The 23,958-nt window shown below is 40.5% G+C and overlaps 1 protein-coding gene across 3 annotated transcripts in view; it reads left to right on the top strand.

Annotated features, from left to right (window-relative positions):
• The first annotated feature begins 13,678 nt into the window (after positions 1-13,678).
• SLCO4C1 (solute carrier organic anion transporter family member 4C1) overlaps positions 13,679-23,958 on the top strand; it is a 96,019-nt gene continuing 85,739 nt past the window's right edge. Inside the window, exon 1 of one of the 3 annotated variants that reach the window (XM_037903306.2) lies at positions 13,679-14,367. In XM_037903306.2, the coding sequence (XP_037759234.1) occupies positions 14,142-14,367 (226 nt within the window). In that variant the 5' untranslated portion in view covers positions 13,679-14,141. The remainder of the gene's footprint in view (positions 14,368-23,958) is intronic. The other 2 variants (XM_027825788.3, XM_037903307.2) reach the window with 2 other exon arrangements.

Below are 23,958 nucleotides of genomic sequence, written 5' to 3'. Positions count from 1 at the left end.
GTTCTGCAGAAGAGGACCTAGGGGTTAAAGTGGACGACGAACTGGATATAAGTCAAGAGTGTGCCCTTGTTGCTAAGAAGGCTAACAGCATTTTGGACTGTATAAGTAGAAACATTGCCAGCAGATCGAGGGACATGATCATTCCCCTCTATTCAGCATTGGTGAGGCCTTATCTGGATTACTGTGTCCAGTTTTGGGCCCCACACTACAAGAAGGATGTGGAAAAATTGGAAAGAGTCCAGAGGCGGGCAACAAAAATGATTAGGGGGCTGGAGCACATGACTTATGAGGAGAGGCTGAGGGAACTGGGATTATTTAGTCTGCAGAAGAAAAGAATGAGGGGGGATTTGATCGCTGCTTTCAACTACCTGAAAGAGGGTTCCAAAGAGGATGGATCTAGACTGTTCTCAGTGGAACCATATGATAGAACAATGAGTAATGGTCTCAAGTTGCAGTGGGGGAGGTTTAGGTTGGATATTAGGAAAAAACTATTTCACTAGGAGGGTGGTGAAGCACTGGAATGGGTTACCTACGGAGGTGGTGGAATCTCCTTCCTTAGAGGTTTTTAAGGTCAGGTTTGACAAAGCCTTGGCTGGGACGATTTAGTTGGGGATTGGTTCTGCTTTGAGCAGGGGGTTGGACTAGATGACCTCCTGAGGTCCCTTCCAACCCTGATATTCTATGATTCTATGATTGCACCTTATATGGCCTAATTCTGCAGTCCTTGATTTCAATTTGAGTTTGCCTGTATAAAAAAAAAAAAAGAAAAAAAGAATGCAGAGTAAGATGTGAAAGCACTGCATTCTTTCTCACCTGCTTTTCCTGGGCCACCTAAAAATAAGAGGAACATAGTTTAATCCAAATAGATCTTCTGGTTATCTATTTTGCCTGAATTTAATTGCTAACTTTTTTAAAGAAAAACTTCTTGTCACTTATTTCAATAAGTAAGAAAGAATACATCAGTTGAGACAATAAGTATATTGTTTTGAAAAACAGTTTATTAATGATTTTTTGTAACCTCATTTGATTTAGTCCATCTGCCTTCAAGTAGATAATCAAATGGAGTCTTGTAAGCAGGTGCAGAAACAAAACACAGCAACACACTGTCCAGTCTGTGTTGATAGAATCTTTATAAACATAAACCAAGGTTATATAGAATCAAAAGGAATAAAACAGACTTTTTAAATTAGAGGCTCACCCCAACACTCGGAGTTTGAGTAGGAAGCCCTGCCTTCCCACAGCATTTTCCTTTTCCCACCAAACCTTTCTTACAGCCCTTCCCCTGATCCCTTGTATATTAAGAAGAACAAAGGAAGCTGCAGTTAGCCCTTGTGTAATGGGGGCAACATAGTGCCCCTGCACTCTGTCAAAATACAGTAGTAAACCAGTCAGTTTCACTTTCTCCTTTATTCTTGCCAACTATATTTCTATTGTGGCTCTCCCATCTCCAGTGCACAGCAATATTCACAACAGGTGCTGTGTTACTAAGAAAGACAGCTAGAAAAAGACCATAGAGGCCCAGTTTTTAAAAAGCACATTTCTAATAAGACAAAATTGCTCATTAGAGATTTCCTGTTATTTTAAATATCCTGACATTTGTGCTCTTAGTGCCAACATTTATCTAAATTTTAATTTTGTTATTTTTTGAAATATTTTCATGGACAAAACAGCAGAACAGCCCTCTTTTCAGATTCTCATATAATTTTTGATATATCAGAAATGTGATGTATTGCACGGAAATAGATTGTCTTGTGATATATGCTTGCATTTTGTTAATGAAATGGCTTTGTGATGTTCTTGAAAAAATTGCAAGACACCAAATGTTTAAACAGATTGAAGCTAAACAGTAACACAAAAATACTGGGCCAGTCCAACTCCCATTGAAGTGAATGGGAGTTGTGCCATAGATTTAGTTGGGATCTGAAATAGGCCTATTCTTTTGTTTTTCCTCTTGTGGGAAGGAGTTAAATATGAATAAGTAAATATTTAAGTTTTAAATGGCTTCAAACTCAACATGCAAAAGATTTTAAACTATTATTTTGTTCAAAATTAAACTATTTTGAGAATTATTTTCTTTTCTGCAACCCTTATACTGAGTGACATTTACTAATTGAGTGGGACTACTTGCTTGAGCAGTGGGAGATTAAGCATTTTAGAACTTGAACAGATTCTCAGGAATATATTTTCTTGGTCATAGTCTCATCCCTATTTCCATCCCTTTACACTGCAGTGCCATAGGAGATGAAATCCCCAGCAGAGGGGACTTCTCAAGTGGCTTAAAGGTGGTAGAGCTAGCTCCTACACAAACCACTCCCACCCCACCCATCCACACACATACTTTCTCCCTTCCATCAGCATAGAAGATGCATCAGGGAAGTTAAAGGGAATACGGAAATGGAATGGAGCTCCCCTTGGTAATTATCAGCTGATGTACTTCTTTAAGGACCACAGCTAGCTGGACTAAGAATTACTCTAACCCCAGTGCTGAGGCTACAACAGCTTGAGAATCAAAGATAGCTCTATTTGGTCAAAAAGAAAAGGAGTACTTGTGGCATCTTAGAGACTAACAAATTTATTTGAGCATAAGCTTTCGTGAGCTCATGAAAGCTTATGCTCAAATAAATTTGTTAGGCTCTAAGGTGCCACAAGTACTCCTTTTCTTTTTGCGGATACAGACTAACACGGCTGCTACTCTGAAACCTGTGTATTTGGTCAGTTTCACTCCAAAATGGTTCCCAAAAATTCATTTGCTGCTGCTGGTGCAGTGTTGTGAACACTCTCCAGTAATAGGATTTTGGCCCCTCCTACCATCATGGAGAATCCTAGGCCTTCACAAAGTTCAGACCTGCTCCAGAGAAATCTACTGTGATTGGCTGCCTTCCCCATTTTCCTGTCACTTGGGGAAGAACAGCCACTCACATTTGTAGCAGGTAGTGGGCAGAGTTCTCTCTCTCCCCTCAAGAAAGGAAGAAGGTTTTTGGGTAAGGGAGAGGGAGTATCCCATGTCATTTTCACAGAGAGGGGGAAGCAAAAAGAGCCCATCAGCTTAGAGCATTCCTCCATTGAAAAATGGGTCAGCTCCTCCCCTCTATCTATGTAACACCAGGTCAAGGAAGGAGGAGAAGAGGACCCCCACTAGAATTGCTCCCTCCTGCTAAGTGTGAAAGAGTGCATGGTGAAGAATTCCTGGAGTCCTACCTCACCAGGCCTGGGAGAAGGATGAAGGACCTCAACAGCTGCAAGAGGAGCAGAGGTGTGCGGAACTGATGCTTGGCTTAATGTTCAGTGTTGATATGGAGCTGAACTGCACAAGATTAATTGATGTGGGGCTGGGGTGCAGAGTTAACATGGGGCTACTAGCATGGTTCATAGATAACTGATGTGGTGAGTGAGACAGGAAGATATTGGCATTTTGGGAGAAGGTGAGAGACCTCTGCGCCATTAGGGAGCACTTTATGTATATTTTGTGTCACAAGAGGTTGGAAGGTACGGGTTTTGATCTGTGTTCTAATTTTGGAACTCCCCACACACAGGGGAAATTCAAAAAGCAGAGGAGAGATCAAAAACTTTCTGATTTGACCCAATCACATGATTTTTTTAAACTCTTGTCATTCATAATACTGCTGGCGCTATGTTAGATTATGACAGTTGGCTTACAGAACTTTGCAAATGAAAATGCACTTTTTGCTGCAGATATTTGTATTGGTTGGATATAGGATTTAAATTCTGTCCTTGATGGGCATCAAGGAATAGTGCCAACATTTTATTACCTTTTAAAAATGTCATTTGTAGTTGAAGCTTTAGACAGATTAGACAAAGTCACCTGACAATATTGCTTCATCACTATCTGCTTTGCTTTCAAATTAAAGGATCAATCCCAGGAGATTCTGAGCATCTGCAATTTACATTGGCATCAATGTGGGTGCTTAGCACCTCTCAGAATTTGATGACCAATGTCTTACTAAGTAATTGTATAACAATTCCATGGATTTAATATTGAAGTCTAAATTCCCCATATCCCATGTGAGTGACCTAATCACTGAGCTATTGGCTATTCTGGGCTGAAAGGTTGTGCGTCTCTGCTTTTTCATGAAATTTTTTTTGAAGGTTTGGGTTTTGTTCCACATTGGAACAGAACAAAGTATCAAAACTGTGATTTTTTTGTGAAACTGAGCCAAATTCAAGGCCATTAGCTATTATTTTTGAACCACGAAACACTTTAATTTCTGAAAAATTAATACGTTATCCATTCCACAACTTTGGCATTTACCTTATTCTTTGTTTAGACATTTTAAATGGTGATTTTTAAGTCTCATAGGCTTTAAGGCCAGAGGGGTCATCATGATCATCTAGTTTGAGCACCTGCACACTGCAGGCCACAGAACCTCACCCACCTACTCCCATAGACTGTTCATTAATACATCACTTCCTTCTCATCTTTCAGAGCTGTCCTTATTTTCCAGTCCTCTTGACTAGTTTATAATACAAAGCTTGCTCGAGACTCCCTTGTCTCCAATCCAAAATAAGTAGGGTTTTCTAATCTCAGAACTCAACATTATGATTTCAACTCCTTTAAAAAGAATCTGTCTATACTTGCAGTTCATTATGGATGCTTCAGTTCTTATTTGCATTTGGTAAGTTTGTCAGCATTTATTTCTTTATTTATATCTTATGGGAAAGTGGTGACAATGTTTCAAAACTATATATATATTTTTAACAGGTTTATACTCCACATATATGGAATACTTTTTAAATGCAAGAATTTGTACATTCTTGATGTGGACTAGAAGTGTCTTGACTAATGTTGTAATTAGGTCTGGGAGGAAAGCAAGAATTCCAGATTGAAAACAAATATCAAAACTGCAATTTTTTTGCAATCCACATCAGAACAAAACTAGAACCTTTCAAAATTTTTCATGAAAATAAGAGAAAGCAACATATTTCAGAATAGCCTCTCACCTTGAAGGTGGGAGACCCAGGTTCCAATCCCTGTTCTAAATCAGGAAGAGGGACTTGAAGCTGCATCTCCCACATCCTAGGCCTTAACTACTTTGGTATGGGCCCCTCTCTCCTTGAGTTTGACAAGAAATTCCATCCTGAACCATTAAAACAAATAGATTTCCAAAAAGTTTTGGTTTTGACATGCTGGATTTTTTTGGATGAAAAAGCTTCAAAATATTTCCAACTGGCTCTATTGTAATCTGTTTCCCTAATCTACTCTGTATAGTCATCTATATATCTCTGTCTGTTATTGCTTTTCAGGTATATACTATTGGTGATATTCCTTTTGAGCCAGACCACTGAGGCCTAACCTGGATAGTTCTATGAAAAGTATGGAACTATCTGAGCTCAGAGTCATTGTGCTCAAAGATGATTGGATTAAGAGTGGAGATCCTGGCTAAGTAATGTCAGTGGCAGAACTGCCATTAATATCAGTAGCGCCAGGATTTCACCCTATGTTCTAAGTTAATTCCCTGTCTTTTTAAATAAGTTCCTTCAATGGTACTTAGTTCTGCCTTATTTACAGTGAGGATTATGGTTTGTAATTGTACTCAAGAACCTAGGTAGCCCCCTTCACCCTCTTGTTTTTGTATATTTGGATTGTCTCATTTCAACCCCGCTCTGGGAGCACTGTATGCTTAAATCTTAGGTAAATATAACTGTACACTTTCAGATTCATGACTCTTACCAGAAGTGGATTTGCTTCCCAGACACATCATCTATATGCAGCAGAATTTGATTTAAATTTCTCTGATGCCTTCAAAAAGTTGGATGAATGTTCTATGGAAAACTTGTGTTGCCACATTATTCCAAAGGGCAGTTGAAGTTGAACTGTATAAACATTTTTGAAATTGTCACTTAATGTCAGCTGCCAAATTCATGAGCTCTCAGCAAGGAAGCATAAAATAACCCTGGAACATTTGCTAGTAATTTCCTCAGCCAGTTATGTTCTCTTTGCAAAGCAGAAGATTTACCTGTGGGATTTAAACTGACCTTCACATTTCTTGCATCCCATTAGTGACAAGCCAGTTTGCCCATTTTATGAGCTGTTGTATATCTTGGATCCCTTTCAAAGATTCTTCCACTTATTTAGAATGCTTTCCATTCTGTTTAGTTCCTTTTCAAACTTTCCCTCAGAAGGGCTACTAATTTTCCATGGGAAAATATACTCTGGCTGGAATTGATTTGTCATTTCTCCAGTCTAGGGACCTAATACTATGGAAAACCTATTCATTTAGGCTTAAATACACCCTTGTTCAGAGGGCTAGGACAAAAGTCTTCCCCTAGACTCTGATCAGTCTTTGGCTCCTCCTTGTTTGGTGCGTAGCTGTGTTCCTTCACACAGAGAGAGTTGAGTCTGTGCAACACCTAGCACCATGTGAGGCTTCTCCCCAGCTACAAAGCATGTGCTGCCATGCCCAGTCTTTACAAGGAGGTTTGTTTCCTTGACTGAGGTAAGCATACAAACAGCAAAACAGTCTTAACTCATTCTTTAGCCTCAGGTTTCTGGGCCACCCCTCCCAGAGTCTCTAGCACTACAGCTCCTAGTCTCAGTCAGCTCTGCTCCCTTCTTGAAGCAATAGCCCCAGGGCTGCTTCCCTGAGCCCCTGGTCCCTTACTCCAGAGACCCACCACAGGAGTTCAACACCACTCCTCTGTAGTTTTCACTCCCCATGGCACAGTCTATGTCAGCCCCTCCCTCAACTGCCCATTAGCAGATCTTTAATTGGCTGGATTGGATTCACCTGCTCTGATCCAGGAGAGCTGGGTTCCGTGTATCCACAAGGACCAATTATTCTGTCACATAGTCTCCCCTCACATTTCCAGGAGAAAAAAATATATATTTTATTCCTCCTATAGAGGTGCCTCCCAGGGCTACTCTCACCTCTCTCAGTGCAAAACATAATAACATCATTTTCCACAAGTCCCACCCAATTCTCTGAGTAGTAGAGACCATAGCCAGGGTCCCCTCAAGTGCAAACTCTCAGTCCCAGTCACCTTGCATTTCATGCAGTGCAGGCCAGGGTCACATACTCAGGAGTCAAGCACAACAGGTACAGTTCCTACATAGTCTTATTGCTATCTTCTGGACCTCAGGTTCACTACACACCACTGCTTTTCTGAGCTACCCTGTGACAACACCTTACACATATGCTGCTCTTATTCCCTGCAGAAAGCCTGATTAAGTCACATGACCTATCATTTGACTTTGCTTATTTTCTCCACATGGCCGTGGTGAGCTAAGTGTAGCACAAGTGCAGTTGAGCCCCAATGTTCTTTAAGGGCCAGGTGACAGAGCCAAAATCTGTCCCCATCTGACAGAGCCAAATAGTAAGCCTGTAGAAGTCATTAGCAGAGTTTGGACACATGTATCTAGCATCTCTTATAATGACATGAAGTTTTGCCACATAGAAATTTTTTTGTAATATTGATAATTATTCAGATCTGTAATATCTTAACTTCACTGTGTGAAAAATATGGATGCAGTCTCCTCTATAGAAGGCCATCAGCTTTGACTCATTTCTTGTGCATTAGGGCCTTTGTTTCCACATTGGAGGCATCTTCCTTAGGTTAACAGGATAATCCCAGTGCTTTGGCCTCCTAACCAAAGCGGAAGTCCTTCCCTCCCAGTGCAAAACAAGAATCTAAACAACACAAATACAAAGCATAAATGAAACTACATAATCACCCCCCTGTTAAAAAAACATTATTAATGTTGCAAAGTCAATCATTCAAAAAATAAGAAATGCCCATGCAACTTTCTCATATCTCAAGCGCTTTATTTTGTGATACTATGTATTAAGTAAGAGTGATATAAAGTCATACATTCTAGGTCTCCTGCTAGGATAATTTTCTTCATAGTTTCTTATTAAAGGTAGACTCTCAGGTTAAAAACAATCTGTTTCTTTACCTACCTTATAAACAATTGCTTAAACACTAAGGATTCTTCCAAAAAATTCCCATTGTTGCTAACACAGGTTCAGCTACACCAGTTTAAGCAATGTTGATAGCTGTAGTGCATGTGGTTTTCTCTGTCTTTGACAGGCTTCTGGAAGCCAAAATTCTCCCATACAAACAGTTTCTAACTCATTTTGTTTCATATACATGCAGCACCATGACTCAGCAAAAGCAAAAGTTATTCAAGGAACTTTAGTGGAAACAAATGATTTTTTTGGACAGGGAGAGTAACAGTTAGTGAACGTCAGACCTACATCACTTAGACAAATACTAGATTTGCATATATTAGGAAAGCTGGAAAATCCCTCAAAACCCCCACTTACTTCCACAATGATTCATAGAATCATAGAATATCAGGGTTGGAAGAGACCTCAGGAGGTCATCTAGTCCAACCCCCTGCTCAAAGCAGGACCAATTCCCAATTTTTACCCCAGATCCCTAAATGACCCCCTCAAGGATTGAACTCGCAACCCTGGGTTTAGCAGGCCAATGCTCAAACCACTGAGCTATCCCTCCCCATGATGAAAAATAAGAACCACTGTGAATTTCATCTTATTAGTTAGTTATAGGGCAACAAATTAACTCTAAAAGCCTGAACATATTGAGTGAAAAACATCTAATATGGGAATGAAGTTGCAGTTAGAACTGGTCAAACGATATATCTTCTCAAAGAAACCCAGCACAAACACAGCAATAAATTCATTTTTTTCAATTTTATCTGAATAAATTTCCATGTACAACTAAACATTCAACATATGACGGCTATAAATGTGAGTATATGTAACTATCCAGAATATCCTTGAGCATGCTAAGGGGTTGCAAGGAAATAAGAAGTCAGGTAACTTGCAGGATTGGTACAGAAATCACCATATAATCTTTGCATTCTTAGATTTGGTCTACACTTAACATTTACATCAACCTAGCTATGTCATTCAGCAGTGTGAAAAATTCACGATCCTGAATGACATAGTTAAGCTGACCTAACCGCTGGTGTAGACACAGCTAGGTTGATGGAAGCATGCTTCCGTGGATCTCACTACCACCGCTTGGAGAGGTGGATTATCTACAGCAATGGAAAAATCCCTTCTGTTGCTGTAGAAAGTACAGAGCTGTAGCTGTGCTGCTACAGCATTTATAGTATAGACGTGGCTTTAATTGAATGGATTGTTTCTACTTTGAAATTATTTTTTTTCCAAACTCACCAAGCCAATGCTCTGCTTTGCAGGGCCCAGGTCTGTAAATTAAGAGAAACCTATTCATAGGTCCTGTAATTCTGAAGGTAGCAGTTATAAAATAGCCACATTCTTAGGTCTATGCTTCTGTCTAATGAGGATTAGAGTGCTCCATAGTGTAGAATTCTACAGCTGTTTCATAGTCAACCACTAGATGTCATGTATCTGCAGGTGAAACAAATTACTATTGCCCTCACCCATCAGTTACTGTTTGGTCAGACTATGAACAGAAAGAAATAAACAAAATAATAAATACTGTCTACCTCGAGTGAAGACAGTGAGTGTGTATCTACAACAGGGGTCGGCAACCTTTCAGAAGTGGTGTGCCAAGTCTTCACTTATTCACTCTAATTTAAGGTTTCACGTGCCAGTAATACATTTTAATGTTTTTAGAAGGTCTCTTTCTATAAGTCTATAGTATATAACTAAACTATTGTTGTATGTAAGGTAAATAAGTTTTTTAAAATGTTTAAGAAGCTTCATTTAAAATTAAATTAAAATGCAGAGCCCCCCGGACCAGTGGTCAGGACCCAGGCAGTGCAAGTGCCACTGAAAATCAGCTTGTGTGCTGCCTTTGGCACGCGTGCCATAGGTTGCCTACCCCGATCTACAATATAGTAACTATCACCTTCAACAACAAGTGAAGGTAATTAGCTCTTCTCTACAGACTTGTTTAATAGATTCACAATCTCAAAGACAAATATGCTGTTGAACTTTTTCTATAAGTGAAAAATCAAGGACTATGTTAAATGAATTTGGTTCTGTCTAGTTAGCAATGAACTGGTATATAGATCACAGAAAAGACACCAAACTTTACATAAATGGAAATACTGGCAGACTTGGCTGAGAAGCTAAAAGCTGAATGGCATGGAGATGGATACTCACCCACAAAGCGGGGCTGTGCTCAAGGTCAGAGTTGAGGCACACTTGTGAGGAAGCTTGTACACCTGCTACTCATGCTGTACCTGTTCTGTGAATAAATGCAAGACTTCATTTTTCATTTTGTAAGTACTAAATTTCACACATAAAAAACAAACAAGTGAATGTTGTGGTAGCAGGAAGTATGCTATTTTAAAGAGAAACCTATATTTCCTACACGGACGGGAAGAGCACATAAAGAGAAAGAAGAGAGTATTCAACACTACTATCTTGAAGTAGAAGGATAAACTAAAAATAATTACATCACTATGGTTAACTGTTGAAAAAACGTAACTTCCATCCCACTATGCATACAGAGCCAGATTCAGCACTGCTGCTTTGGATCAGCATAGCTAGCACAATTAGGTTGTGGGCAGTGTAAGGCCCTCACCTCACTGGTGAACAGCACGGGTACACGAGGCCTCTACACTAGACATGCAGCCAGCTCTGTGTACCTGGTGCAGGGATTATTCTGAGGTTGGAAGGATGGAGAAGGGAGGAGGCATGTCTGGGACTGTCATACCTGTTGATCCTCTGTTGCCACAAGATCCATCTGGGCCCCAGCAGGGCCTAAAAAGGTGAGGCAGAAGATACCTGTCCTCCAGTCTTTGCCTTAGTGCAGTTTGACTGACAGTTTTTAAATACACAATCACATACTATTTCTCAAATAATAGATTTTTTTATAGTCTTAGATACACAGGTGTAGCATTCTATAGTAACTACAGACAGCATCCATTTATATGAAAAGTACACAAACCATTCTGACAACATTCTACCCATTAAGTATAAAATATAAAATAAATGTGAACACAATAAACTCACCTAAATTTTCAGCTAAATTAGCTTCATGGGTTTTTAAAAATGTAAATTAACATTTTTTATATTCTAAAACCCAGGAAAAACGTTTGAGAAAACAAGCAACAATTCATTCCTGCGTACAATTCCTGGAAAACTATCCACAAGAAACTTATTACTCAAAACACAACAGTAAGTCAGTTTTACAAGATTTGTTGTGTTTCCTCCATGAAAAATTTGAAAATACATAAATAAATTAAAAGATTTACCAAAAATGTTAAACAATCCAAAATATAAGTAATAAAACAAAACAAACAAAAACAAAACAAAAAAACCGACATGAAGAACTAAGTGGAGGAAAAGAAGGGAAATAGAAAAGGAAGAGAATAATTGTGACAGGATAAGTGGAAGAATATGGGAATCAAGAGAAGGCATGACTGACATGTTACTAAGTTGTATGCAATGCTGTTGTCGCCCTGTTGGTCCCCGGATAAGAGAGACAAGGTGGGTGAGGTAATATCACTAAGTTACCAGTACTGCAAAGCAATCCAGGCAGGCCAATCTCTTCTCCCATGAGGAGTTCCATTGAAACCAATGGGACTCTACACACATGTGAGTGTAGACATCCAGTTCCCTTTGAAAGGTAAGGAGCTAAATCTGGAAGAAACAACAGTAGCTGTGTAATATTTGGTATGAGATTCCAGGTAAAATAGAATAAATTCAGGGTATCGTTTCTAGCTGATGTAGCTTTTTCTATTGTAAACATTATAGTGATCCAATATTTCCATTCACTGTGAGAAGAGCAGTAACAAAGGAGGATTCTTTTTAAAAGATGTAGCACTGTTAAAACTGGCTTTGAAAGATAATTTGGAATGGGCGTATGCATATCTCAATCCAGAAACTGAAAATGATGTAGAGAAATGTACTGCAGTAGAGATAAATATTACATAGAACATCTCTATCCACAGAGGAGTGATTTTATCATAGTGCCAAAGTATAGGAGATAAATACGTAGAGGAATGTTGACATCTGAAACCCAGCAGAAATTGAAAGCCTGCCTGAAAAGTGTCTTGCAGGAATCCAGTAATATTTTTTCAGGAATGGAGAGAGGATGAAGATGGTGTTAACAATAAATTGTACAAAATGCTTAGTCAGCTTCAGGTTAGGGTGAGATTGAGATCAGTATTCCATTTGGCTCTAGAGGGACGAGGGAGTGGTATAGAGAAGTGTATTTGTTCAGTCTGTCAGGATCTCATCTTATCTAAAAAGGGTAGGTGTCTTCCCCAAAATCCTACTTGCTAAAGGCCAATACAAAGTAGTGGTGTAGCTTCTCTGCAATTGTCTTGTCTTCCTTAACTACACCCCATACTATCTGATAGTCAACCAGCTCTCAAGTAGTCACTTAGGTTTCAGTCAGTCCAATTGAAATCAGAGGGACTATTCAGTGACTAAGGGCAGCAGAATCAGGCCCTAAGTGATATTTAACAAACAGGCACAAATGCAGAGGGATGTTTAGCTGAGTCTGTGTGAGGAAGGTAAAGAGATTTACTTTCATAGTATCATACTCTGCCTTGGTCTGGTAATGGTATGGTGACATCATCCACCAACTGTCACTCTCAACTGCTATGGAACAGTTTGACTCCAACGTTCCATCTGACTTCTAAAAACAGTCTTTGCTCTAAAAAAGTATTTTCCTTCTGTTTCACAATCCACTGCTCTAGAATAGTTAGGTTGTCTTTTAAAGCAAAAAGAATTCTGTTCTTTCACTGCTTTGAATTTTCACAAACCTTCTCTATTTTAAATTGTCTGTCCTCTTGCTACGTGCTCCCTTGAGTTGCTAGGACTACGTGAAACGCCAGGCTGCTTGCTTAAGGGAAAGAAATCCTGGTTGTGGAGTCAGACATATGTCCTGAGACTTAACCAAGGCCTTTTCTATCACCTGCTGGCTCAATTTTTTTTCTTTACTGTGAGTCTAAACTGTTTTGGACTCATGAAAGGGGATGGAGGATCCCATAAAACAGATTTGTACTGCCCTGTGATGAGCACCTGCTGGTGATATTAAATAATCCCTGGATTCCTTCCAAAATGTTCTTGTTCAGAGGGGTAAGATGATTAACTCCTGTTCTTTGTAAACAAACTAGTACTACCAAACACTTGATGAACACCCACACTTGAACATGCCTCCACAAAAGTTTTAATACCTCTTCCTTGTTCTGTGTCAGGAATATATTTATAGGCTTATGAGATGCCAGCATCTATCAGATCCCCAACAGAACCAGTGTCTGTGAGTCAACACAGGAAAAACTGTTCTCAGAGACAACATTTGGAAAATGTTTTTTGTCAAAAATTAGATTAGTGATTCAGGATGGGTTTCATTCCATCTAACTTTCTGGGTGTGAGGAAGGACAGCACCTGGAATAACTACCCTCTAGCTTTTTCCATCAGTGGCATTTGATGTTTTGAAAGTTTCGGGTCTAGCCAGAGACTTGCAGAAGGGGATTCTTTCAGGTACTTGATTTTTTAAAATACAATGAGGTTTCTATCTATCCACTTAAAGTCTGATTTCATTGCTCTTTGCAACAAAGCCAGTCACTCACATCCACACCCCCTGGAGATTCAGTGGTTGTGGAGCCTAAATCAGTCATCCTAGCTGGGAGCTCAGGCTAGTCCCATCTCCACCGGCTGTTTTTTCTTGACTTTATGCACCCTAACATGCTTAATTATCGTAAACCATCATGACTCCGGTAACGTAAAGGAGAACAGGGTATTGAGGCATAACCATGGAAATTGCAAAAAGCTTCCAGTGGTGGTGCGGTGTCATTTTGCAGGTTCCTTGGGTGATGATGCCTCGGTAGGGCGAAAAGCCCCCGTGCAGCGGGGGGGCAGAAGGCAGACCGAGAAAAGGCAGCTTTAACACGTTTTCTTTGGAAGGCGAGAGGGCTGCCGGCGAACGGCCCGCCCTGGGGCAGGGGCAGCCCCCGGAGGCAGAGGCGCCGCAGCCTCCCCTTAGCCAGGGCTGTGTTGGGGAAGGCGGCAGGTGCCGGGCAGCAGCAGTCGCCGCCTCCGCTCTTCGAAACCGCCAGAGCCGGCTCCCCAGCCGCAGGCAGGGCGGGGCTGCGCGGGGGCGGCCCAACGGGAGGCAGCAGCCCCCTGTCCCGGGTATTTAGAAGGGCCGGTCCCGGGTGAGGCTGTCTCTGGCTGGAGCGGGGGTAGGGGCCGAGCGCGGCTGGCAGCGCCATGGCGCGGGAAGGCATCGCGAATCCGGGTTTCGAGCCCTCCAGCCCCGACCTCCGTCTCCACCCCAGGGCGAGCGCCAGCCGCTCCCGCCCGGCCCCCGGCCGCCCCCCGTCGGTGTGTGAGGAGGGGCCCTGCGGGTGGGGCAGCTTCACTCCTAGGGCTCTGCAGCTGTGCAACAACCCCGAGGGCTACCTGAGCGCCTACAGCCTGCTGGCCGTCTTCCAAGGTAACCCTCGCCTGAGGGGGTCGGGGGCGATCCCTGGGGAAAGGGCAGCCGTACCGTGCCCCTTGTGGGGCAGGTGGAGGAGAAGGGTGGGATGGGATCATGGGCTAGGGAGGCTGTGGAAGGGACTTTCTCTCTTGGGATGAGAGAGGAACCGGGGGTGTGAGCTCCAGCAGGGTTGGTGTTAGCGTAAAATGTGGCAATCCTGTGATTTCATCAGGCTCCATGTTATGCATATTCAGGCTCCTACCCAAAGTGACCTAGATAACGCCAGACTCTCAGGTGCTTTCCCACTACCCCTCCCCCTCCCCCCTTTTTTTTTTACTTGCTCTTAAACTTGTCTGAATCCCTGAGTGCCTCCCTGATCAATAGGTTTCATACCCTTTCCTGTACCACTTCACTACTACTTATAATATAGGAGAAATGCTTCTTCTTTTTTTTTTTTTTAAATATGCCAAATAAGAGGTACAACTCTTACTTTACAAACAAATCAAATGTTAACAAAATAATAAACATGAGTTGGTTAGGCTGTAGGTAATGCTACTACTGGTGTTCCAAGCAAGTCCACCACTGTTTTTTTCATCAGCTAAATTAACCTATCTACAAACTTAAAGTATATTTTTAGCCACTTGTATTTGTTGTTTTAACAATGGCTTAGTACTGAAAACCTCCAGCAGTCAAACCTGAGAGCCTGGTGCATCAGTGGGTTTGCAGTTATGACTACATACAGGCCCTGATCCTGGAAACTGTTAAGCACATACTTACCTTTATGTATTGAAGTTAAGCATATGTGTAAACTTCTGCAGGGTTGGGGCCATAGTCAGGATAACTTAACAGATTTTTTTCTTTTTTCTAGGTGTCATTGATTCTAGTGAAACACTTTTTCCTGATGCTTGAGTCAAGTGTAACATTAATCACTGAGTTCTAGGCCTAAATCATAAAACAAAACAATAGCTGAAAAACTTGCAACATTTGTAATATTCACAGTACAGTTCTGGAGATCAAGGATCACCTTCAGGGGTGGTATCAGCCTTTTCCCAATTGGGGCGGGGGCGGGATAGCCAGGAAATTGGGCTGTGCATGCTATACATCTTGTGGGCACTGGCCACGCTTCTGCAATTCTTTGCCGCCAGCAGCAGTGCATAAGTAAGGTTGGCAATACCATACCATGCCACCCTTACTTCTGCATAACGTTTGATCTTTGGGCTGGGACAGATACTTTCAGTTAGTATTACATTTTTCTTAAAACACATCTGTGGCATTAATGATAATTTAGCCTTGATCCTGTAAAGAGCCATGCCAGCTGGCTGCCTGAAGAAAGCCCCCTTGACTTCATTGGCATGCTTACCAGATTGCACCCTCCCCCATCCACCAAAAAGAAAGCAGGAGGGGGCCCCAGCCTCTTGCCCAATATTTCAGTGGTTTGAGCAGTGGTTTTCAACTGGTACACAGAGGTCCTCCAGGAGATACAGTTCCTCATCTAAAAAAGAAAAGGAGTACTTGTGGCACCTTAGAGACTAACCAATTTATTTGAGCATAAGCTTTCGTGAGCTACAGCTCACTTCATCGGATGCATACTGTGGAAAGTGTAGAAGATTTTTTATACACACAAAGCATGAAAAAATACCTCCCCCCCCCACCCCACTCTCCTGCTGGTAATAGCTTATCTAAAGTGATCACTCTCCTTACAATGTACTTGATTATCATACACATAGCTTATCATTGTCAATGATAAGTTTATACTGCTCTATATACCAAAGCAGTGTTTCTCAACCATGGGACTCATGCCCCGTGAGAAAGTAAGCAATTTTTCAGTAATAGTGTGCGGTAACGCTTGGTATTTTTACGTCTGATTTTGTAAGCAAGTAGTTTTTAAGTGCGGTGAAACTTGGTTATGCAAGACAAATCAACTTCCTGAAAGGGATACAGTTGTCTGGAAAGGTTGAGAGCCACTGGATGAGAGCATTCATAGGGCAGTAGTTTTCCACCTGTGGTCTGCAGACCCCTTGGGGACCACAGACAATGCCTAAGATTTCCAAAGGGGTCTGCACTTCCACTCAGAATTTTTTAGGGGTCCGCAAATGGGGGTGGGGGGGAAGGTTGAAAACCACTGTCATGGGATATATGAAAGGCCTGGGTTAAAATCTATGCTCTTCATAATGTGGAATAGGGACTTGAACTCAGGTCTTTCATATCCCAGGTGAGTGCCCTAAATACTGGGCTATATAGAGTCTTTCTGGTCCAATGAACTAACAATTATTTTATACAAAGTGGAACAGCTTCAACAAGAGCAGTCAAGAGAAACACTCCAAAATACTCCCACATCTTCAGTGAGTGCTTTAGCTACTGGGTAAAAAGGCATTTAAGCACAGTGGTTCTAACTCTAAGAGAGGGTTTCTGGCTGAATCCTGAGCAGAGGGAGGTGTCTCTTCTCCTGGACTTGGGCACTTAACTTCGTCTTCTCAACACTTCCTACTTGCTAGCTTCAGGAGCACCCCCCTCAGTGTGCTGGCTTCAGTGAATTCCCTTTTTAGGTGTCCAACTCTATGCATTGTATAGGGAGCCTAGGTGCTGAACTTGGTGATTGTGAATGTCACTTGGCAGCATGGCACCTGAAAGTTGCCTTAATGCCCGCTATGAATCTAGCCCCCACTGCTCAAAATAAACTTTGGATTTGAAAGAAGACTAGTCAAGGTTCACAAATACAGTAATGGGTAAGGTGGTTTTAGTACATATACTTTACACTAGATTTTAAAAAATCTTTCTAAATATATCACTATGGTATTTGTTTACTTGCATTTCTCATCTTGGACTATGAATTCAGTGGCACGTGTTTCTAGTCAGTTTCATAGTGCTATTATGGTTTGTTTTTATTTATTTTGAAACACTGCAAAGGTATGCATAAAATGTCTTCCATTTGAATTGTAAAGAGTAGAAAAATTTTCTGTTCACAAAGGCTCAAAACTTCCTAAATCAGGCCAAACTTAAGTTGATAATGGGTCTTTCAAATAAAAAATTGGCAATGGATACATTTTGCTGAACATCAGAAAATAAAAATGTAAATACAGAATATCAGGGAGGAACACTTCAACAATTTCTAATTACATATTAAACTTGTATCTGTGAACTGAGGTCACCATCCATCAAATAATTTAAGTACATACTTAAAATTAAGCACATATTTAAGTGTGTTGCTCATTAGGGCCTGAGGTAATCCTGTAACGAAGGCACTGGACTAGGACTCGGAAGTTTTCTGGCTTTGCAACAGACCACCTTTGGTAATTCATTAAGGTCTGGATCCTGGTATCAGCTCTGCACACTTCCACCCACGTGGACCTCTGTTTTGAAGCTTGCCTACACCGATCTGACTGCATGATTGGGCCTTTATCTTGCAAGCTATGGTTACATTAGGAGAACCTCCTAAATTTGCCAATATTGCAGGTTGGGAATACTGATGTAGATAAGGTTTCTGTGTTTTCAGTAGTTCATTAATCTTGTGTCCATTTGATTTGACTGCACAAGTAAATGACTGAATTTCTGCAATATGAAACCTTGTTTACACAAGGAATCCCAATGTAGCTAATACAAATGGAAACTCTCTTTAGAAAACTTCCCTTGTGCAGACAAAATTAAGTGGCTTGGGCCCCCACATGTAAAATAGGGATAACATTTCTCCTATCTTTACATGGGTATTGTGAGGATACAGCCATTAATATCTGTGAAATGCTTAGGTACTACAGTGACTGTCATAGTAAATCAAATAAATAAATATGCATAATCAAATACAGTATCTCAATGAGACAGCCAGCATTTTGAATGGTTCCCTTTTTTTACAGTAGTGGGATGCTAAATGTCTTAATTAGAATAGGTCTCCTACCTTCAGCTGTTAATGACATATCAAAAGCAGGAAGCTCATGATGTCCTTTTTGAAATTGGGTGAGGGTAGAAAGGGAAGGAAGAGAAGACTAATCTAGATAAAGGGTATATCTTGAAATTTAGGTTGTAAAGTGTGGGCCATTCCTGCCTGAACACACACACTCTTCCAAGAATACTATGGTTCTAAAAAGTATCAGAGCCAGGAAATATAATCTTGCATTTTACAAATACTCCCTCATACATTAGGAATATGTAGATGCTGAGTTAATGCAGTCCAAACTACTGTAACTACCTTGCCCCATTCTCCTATGGGAACAATTACTTTAATGTAGTTACAGTTAAGTGTATTAGTTTTTCAAATTTCAGAAATATCAGAGAAGGTAATACATTGTAGAAATGTCACCCTTCCTCTTCCGCTCCCCCAATACTAAAGTACCTGCCTAATTATCCAACATAGTTTTATATCTTTTATGGAACTTGTGACTAATTAGTGATGAGCATTGCTGCTCTAAACCTTCTTCTAGATACAGTAATCCTCAACTTTCATCTCATCTAAGCATATAACATTTTTACATGCAGAATAAAACCAAAAATAAATAGCAAATTGTAAAGGACTGGTGTGCATATGTATCACTGTTTTAACTGAAGGCAACGTTGGGCACACTTAGGACTCCAACTTATGAAAATTTTGTAGTCAAATAGCTGGCCTTAAAAAGATGATATTGCAATTGATAGATTCTCCTACATTTCAAGTGGAGCTGTCTGGAAAAAGACTTTACCCGCTGTCTTCCAAGTTCAAATGAGGCCTATATTTCTATAGTATAGTTAATTTATGTGGCCTTTGATCAATATAAAAGTGCGTAATTGCATCCTAGGATGCATGTCTGAGTCACCATAAATTATAACAACAAGAGATGCTGCAGTTCACAACTGTGGGAGGGACTAGTAATAGCTTTTCAAATTGAGTGACAGAATGTGACAACAATGTCTTCATTATTGTTGCCAAATAAATGGCTGCCACTTCTGAGTCACTTCTTTCCCTGGACAAATGGAGGAAGGGCTATTTTCACACTTTGGGTAGGACTATTATTGACACCAGGAGTAAGCTGAGAAGGATAAAATAGATACAGCCAATCCGCATGTGGCTTTGACAAGCTTTGTGACCAGACATAACTTAATGAAAATATTGTACTGCATTGTTTGTAAATTGTTTTGAGGTACTTGGATGAGTGATTAAATTTCAAGATAATATTTTTATTAAACTATGGTTGGTCATAAAAATTGTCAAAGCCACATACCAATTGTAAAGGTTCAAGCAGACAGTGACATGACACCAATGCACATCTAAAACCCTTAGCAGTGGGGAGCGGAGGGGGGGGTGGTGGAATCTTTGGCCACTATGCTATATGAATAGGTAAAATGGCTGTTGCATGATTTAAAAAAAAAAATTGCGCAGTTAATTTGTTTAAACATTTTTGGATGTTTTCTATAATTCAAATATTGATTTCAGTTACAACACAGAATACAAAGTGTACAATGCTCACTTCATATTTTTGATTACAAATATTTGCACTAAAAAACAAGAGCTATTTTTCAGTTCACCAAATACAATACTGTAGAGCAATCTCTTTATCATGAAAGTTGAACTTACAAATGTAGAATTATGTACAAAAAACCCTGCATTCAAAAATAAAACAGTCTAAAACTTTAGAGTCTACAAGTCCACTCAGTCCTACTTCTTGTTCAGTTAATCGCTAAGAGAAACAAGTTTGTTTACATTTATGGAAGATAATGCTGCCTGCTTCTTATTTATGTCACCAGAAAGTGAGAACAGGCACTCTTGTAGCTGGCATTGCAAGGCATTTATGTGCCAGATATGCTAAACATTCATATGCCCCTTCCTGCTTCAACCACCATTCCAGAAGACATGCTTCCATGCTGATGATGTTCATTAAAAAATGTGTTAATTAAATTTGTGACTGAACTCCTTGGGGGAGAATTCTGTTTCCTACTGTTTTACCCACATTCTGCCATATATTCTATGTTCTAGTAGTCTCAGATGATGACCCAGCACATCCTCTTTTTAAGAACGCTTTCACTGCAGATTTGACAATGAAAATGTACACTAACATGAAATTTCTAAAGACAGCTACAGCACTCAAACCAAGATTTAAGAATCTGAAGTGCCTTCCAAAATCTGACAGGGATGAGGTATGCAGCATGCTTTCAGAAGTCTTAAAAGAGCAACCCCCTGATGCTGAAACTACAGAACCCACACACCAACTTTCTGCTCGTGGCATCTGACTCAGATGAAAATGAACTTGTCAGTCTTCAGTGCTTTGGATAGTTATTGAACGGAACCCATCATCAGCACGGACACATGTCCTCTGGAATGGTGGTTGAAGCATCAAGGGATATATGAATCTTTAGTGCATCTTGCATGCAAATATCTTGCAACGCCAGCTACAACAGTGCCATGCAAATTCCTGTTCTCACTTTCAGGTGACATTGTAAACAAGAAGCAGGCAGCATGATCTTCTGCAATTGTAGACAAACTTGTTTTTGAGCGATTGTCTGAACAAGAAGTTGGACTGAGTGGACTTGTAGGCTCAAGTTTTTTGCATTTTTTTGAGTGCAGTTATGTAACAAAACTACATTTGTAAGTTGCACACTCATGACCAATTGTACTACAGTACTTGTGTCAAGGTTCCTCCCCCACTCTGAACTCTAGGATACAGATGTGGGGACCTGCATGAAAACCTCCTAAGCTTACTTTTACCAGCTTAGGTTAAAACTTCCCCAAGGTACAAATTAATTTTATCCTTTGACCCTGGATTTCCACTGCCACCACCAAACTTTATCTGGGTTTACTGGGAAACGTAGTTTGGACACGTCTTTCCCCTCAAAATCCTCCCAACCCTTGCACCCCACTTCCTGGGGAAGGTTTGGCAAAAATCCTCACCAATTTGCATAGGTGACCACAGACCCAAACCCTTGGATCTGAGAACAATGAAAAAGCATTCAGTTTTCTTACAAGAAGACTTTTAATAGAAGTAAAGGAATCACCTCTGTAAAATCAGGATGGTAGATACCTTACAGGGTAATTATTCAAAACATAGAGAATCCCTCTAGGCAAAACCTTAAGTTACAAAAAAGGTACACAGACAGGAATAGTCATTCTATTCAGCACAGTTCTTTTCTCAGCCATTTAAAGAAATCCTAATCTAACACATACCTAGCTAGATTACTTACTAAAAGTTCTAAGACTCCATTCCTGTTCTATCCCCGGCAAAAGCAGCATACAGACACAGACCCTTTGTTTCTCTCCCTCCTCCCCGCTTTTGAAAGTATCTTGTCTCCTCATTGGTCATTTTGGTCAGGTGCCAGCGAGGTTACCTTTTAGCTTCTTAACCCTTTACAGGTGAGAGGATTTTTCCTCTGGCCAGGAGGGATTTTAAAGGGGTTTACCCTTCCCTTTATATTTATAACAACTTGTATGAGGTGAATTGAAAAATACTATTTTTACAGTGCAAATATTTTTAATACAAAATAAAGTGAGCACTATACACTGTATTCTGTGTTGTAATTGAAATTGATATATTTGAAAATGTAGAAAACATACAAAAATGTAACAAATTTCAATTGGTATGCTATTTAACAGTGCAATTAATTGAGATTAATTTTTTATCATGATTGCTTTTTTGAGTTAATCGCATGAGTTAACTGATTGACAGTCCTAGTAAAAAGTTAAAATAGTAGTGACCTAGCTTTAGGAAAGCAAGTCAAAGATTAATGACTTGCTAACTAACATCCTAGTTCTTTGGTGCAGTACCTACTGTGGACCACACTATGGACTAGCCTTCACATACTGTAGAAATGCAAATAGCTGAAACACTGTTCTTTAGCTAATATTTACTTGACTGCTAAGAATTCTTTGAGGTAAGACTTGGGAGTTGCCCACAGTATAGTGTCTGGATCAGCAGGCTTCCATCTCTGCTAAAGCAACTGTTTCTCCTTTTGTAATAAGCCACTGACAATTATCTAGCCAGAAATTGCATTTAGTATTAAATTATTATCTTATAAAGGAAGTTCAACTACAAATTGAATTGTAATGAATTTGCTTGTCATTTTAGTCTGTGAATTGAACATGGGTAACTAAATCAATGACCAATTACAATAAGAATATTTAACTTTTTTTTTTCCCCGTAATCCATTACTGACCTACTTTGCTTTTGTGGTATAGAGATATTTATTTAACTCTTGTGAGCCAGTTTCCCATCTTTAAAATATAAAAAGGCTTACCTACTTCATATGAGTGCTCAGGGACCTAAGTAGATGTTTGAAGTGCTATACATATGCCAAAAAAATGACAAGCAGAAAACCAGCTTGATATTTGCTCATTCCTTTAGGTCATTAAGGCCTCTACGTGTGTGCGTGTGTGTTTTCCCCTAAGTGGAAAAAAAACAACCTGTCATGCAAGTCTGTCATAGTGGCATTGAATACTGGAATGCTTCTTCTCCCTGCTTCCTCCCCCCCCCCCCCCCCCCCCCCGCCAGTACTCCTACACTTAATTCATATGTTGTAGGTTTGATATTACAGTTCACAGGGTGAGCCCTTCTCCAGTCCTTTTATGCTAGTTGTGGGAATTAAGGTGCTCTCCCTGGGCTTTAAGGACTCCCCCCCCACCCCCCACTGCAGGAACTATGGAGGCAAGCTCTAAGACAGACTGAGGACCCGTCAAAGCTTTGCAGTAACAGATATGCTGGGTGTGGGGCTAGCAGCAGGAAGGGCATGCTGCAGATAGTCTGTATAGTGTTCCTGCCTATAGGGCATCCTTGAGAGGCTGCTATAACATAAGTTGTGTCTATGTTTACAGCTATGTGTGAAGCGCAGACACTGCACACCTAGCTAGTACAGGTATAAATAACATGTAGATGGTGAAGCACTGTTTAGGCAAGTAGAGTACAAGCACTCCTGAACCTTGTGGGTACATACTGAGTAAATACCATGGGTATATAATCACCAAAGCAGTATCTCTCCACCTGTTTTTAGCAATGTAGTATTTTGCTGCAGGAGTTTTTCCCTGCCATAGGGAAAGGCTTTAGGAGCTCCCTCCTGCCCAGCTGTTCCCTGCTGCGTCTCTCCTGCCAGAGCCTTTCACTGACTTGTGTAGCTACACATAACTGTGGATTCAGCCTGCTTTTTCAAACAATATATCTTGTCACAAGAGGCGTACAGTATAGATGTAGCCTTAAGAAATATACCCTATATGGCTCTCTACATGCCTGAGCAGTACCTCCTCTGTCTACACTGCTATTTTTAGCAGTATTACTGTCCTACTGGAGCCCTTCACTGCCCTGTGTAGCTACATGATACAGTGGGGATGCAGCCTGCCTTTCATTGAAACTGTAGCTACACATAACTATATGCTGCTGCAAGTAGAGACAAGACTTTAAGGAGTCCTGAGAGTCTCTACAGCTTCAGATCAAGAGGGCACAAAGGTGGCTTGAATCTGAATCTGGATCTCCCACATCCTGGATGAGTGGCACTAACCACTAAGCTAAAAGCTAGATGGAGGGTGGCAAAATCTCCTTCACTAATAGTTTCAGGTCAATCAAAACCTTTTGTGTAAACTGTTTATCTGGGAAAGAAAAAAAAAATTGCCCAGTCCTAATCTCTGGATTAAATTCTTTGCTGTCATGATCACTAAACTCTCTC

Source organism: Chelonia mydas, chromosome 5, assembly GCF_015237465.2.
Source record: "Chelonia mydas isolate rCheMyd1 chromosome 5, rCheMyd1.pri.v2, whole genome shotgun sequence".
Lineage (NCBI taxonomy): Eukaryota > Metazoa > Chordata > Testudines > Cheloniidae > Chelonia > Chelonia mydas.
This window is presented reverse-complemented; position numbering and strand designations above follow the sequence as displayed.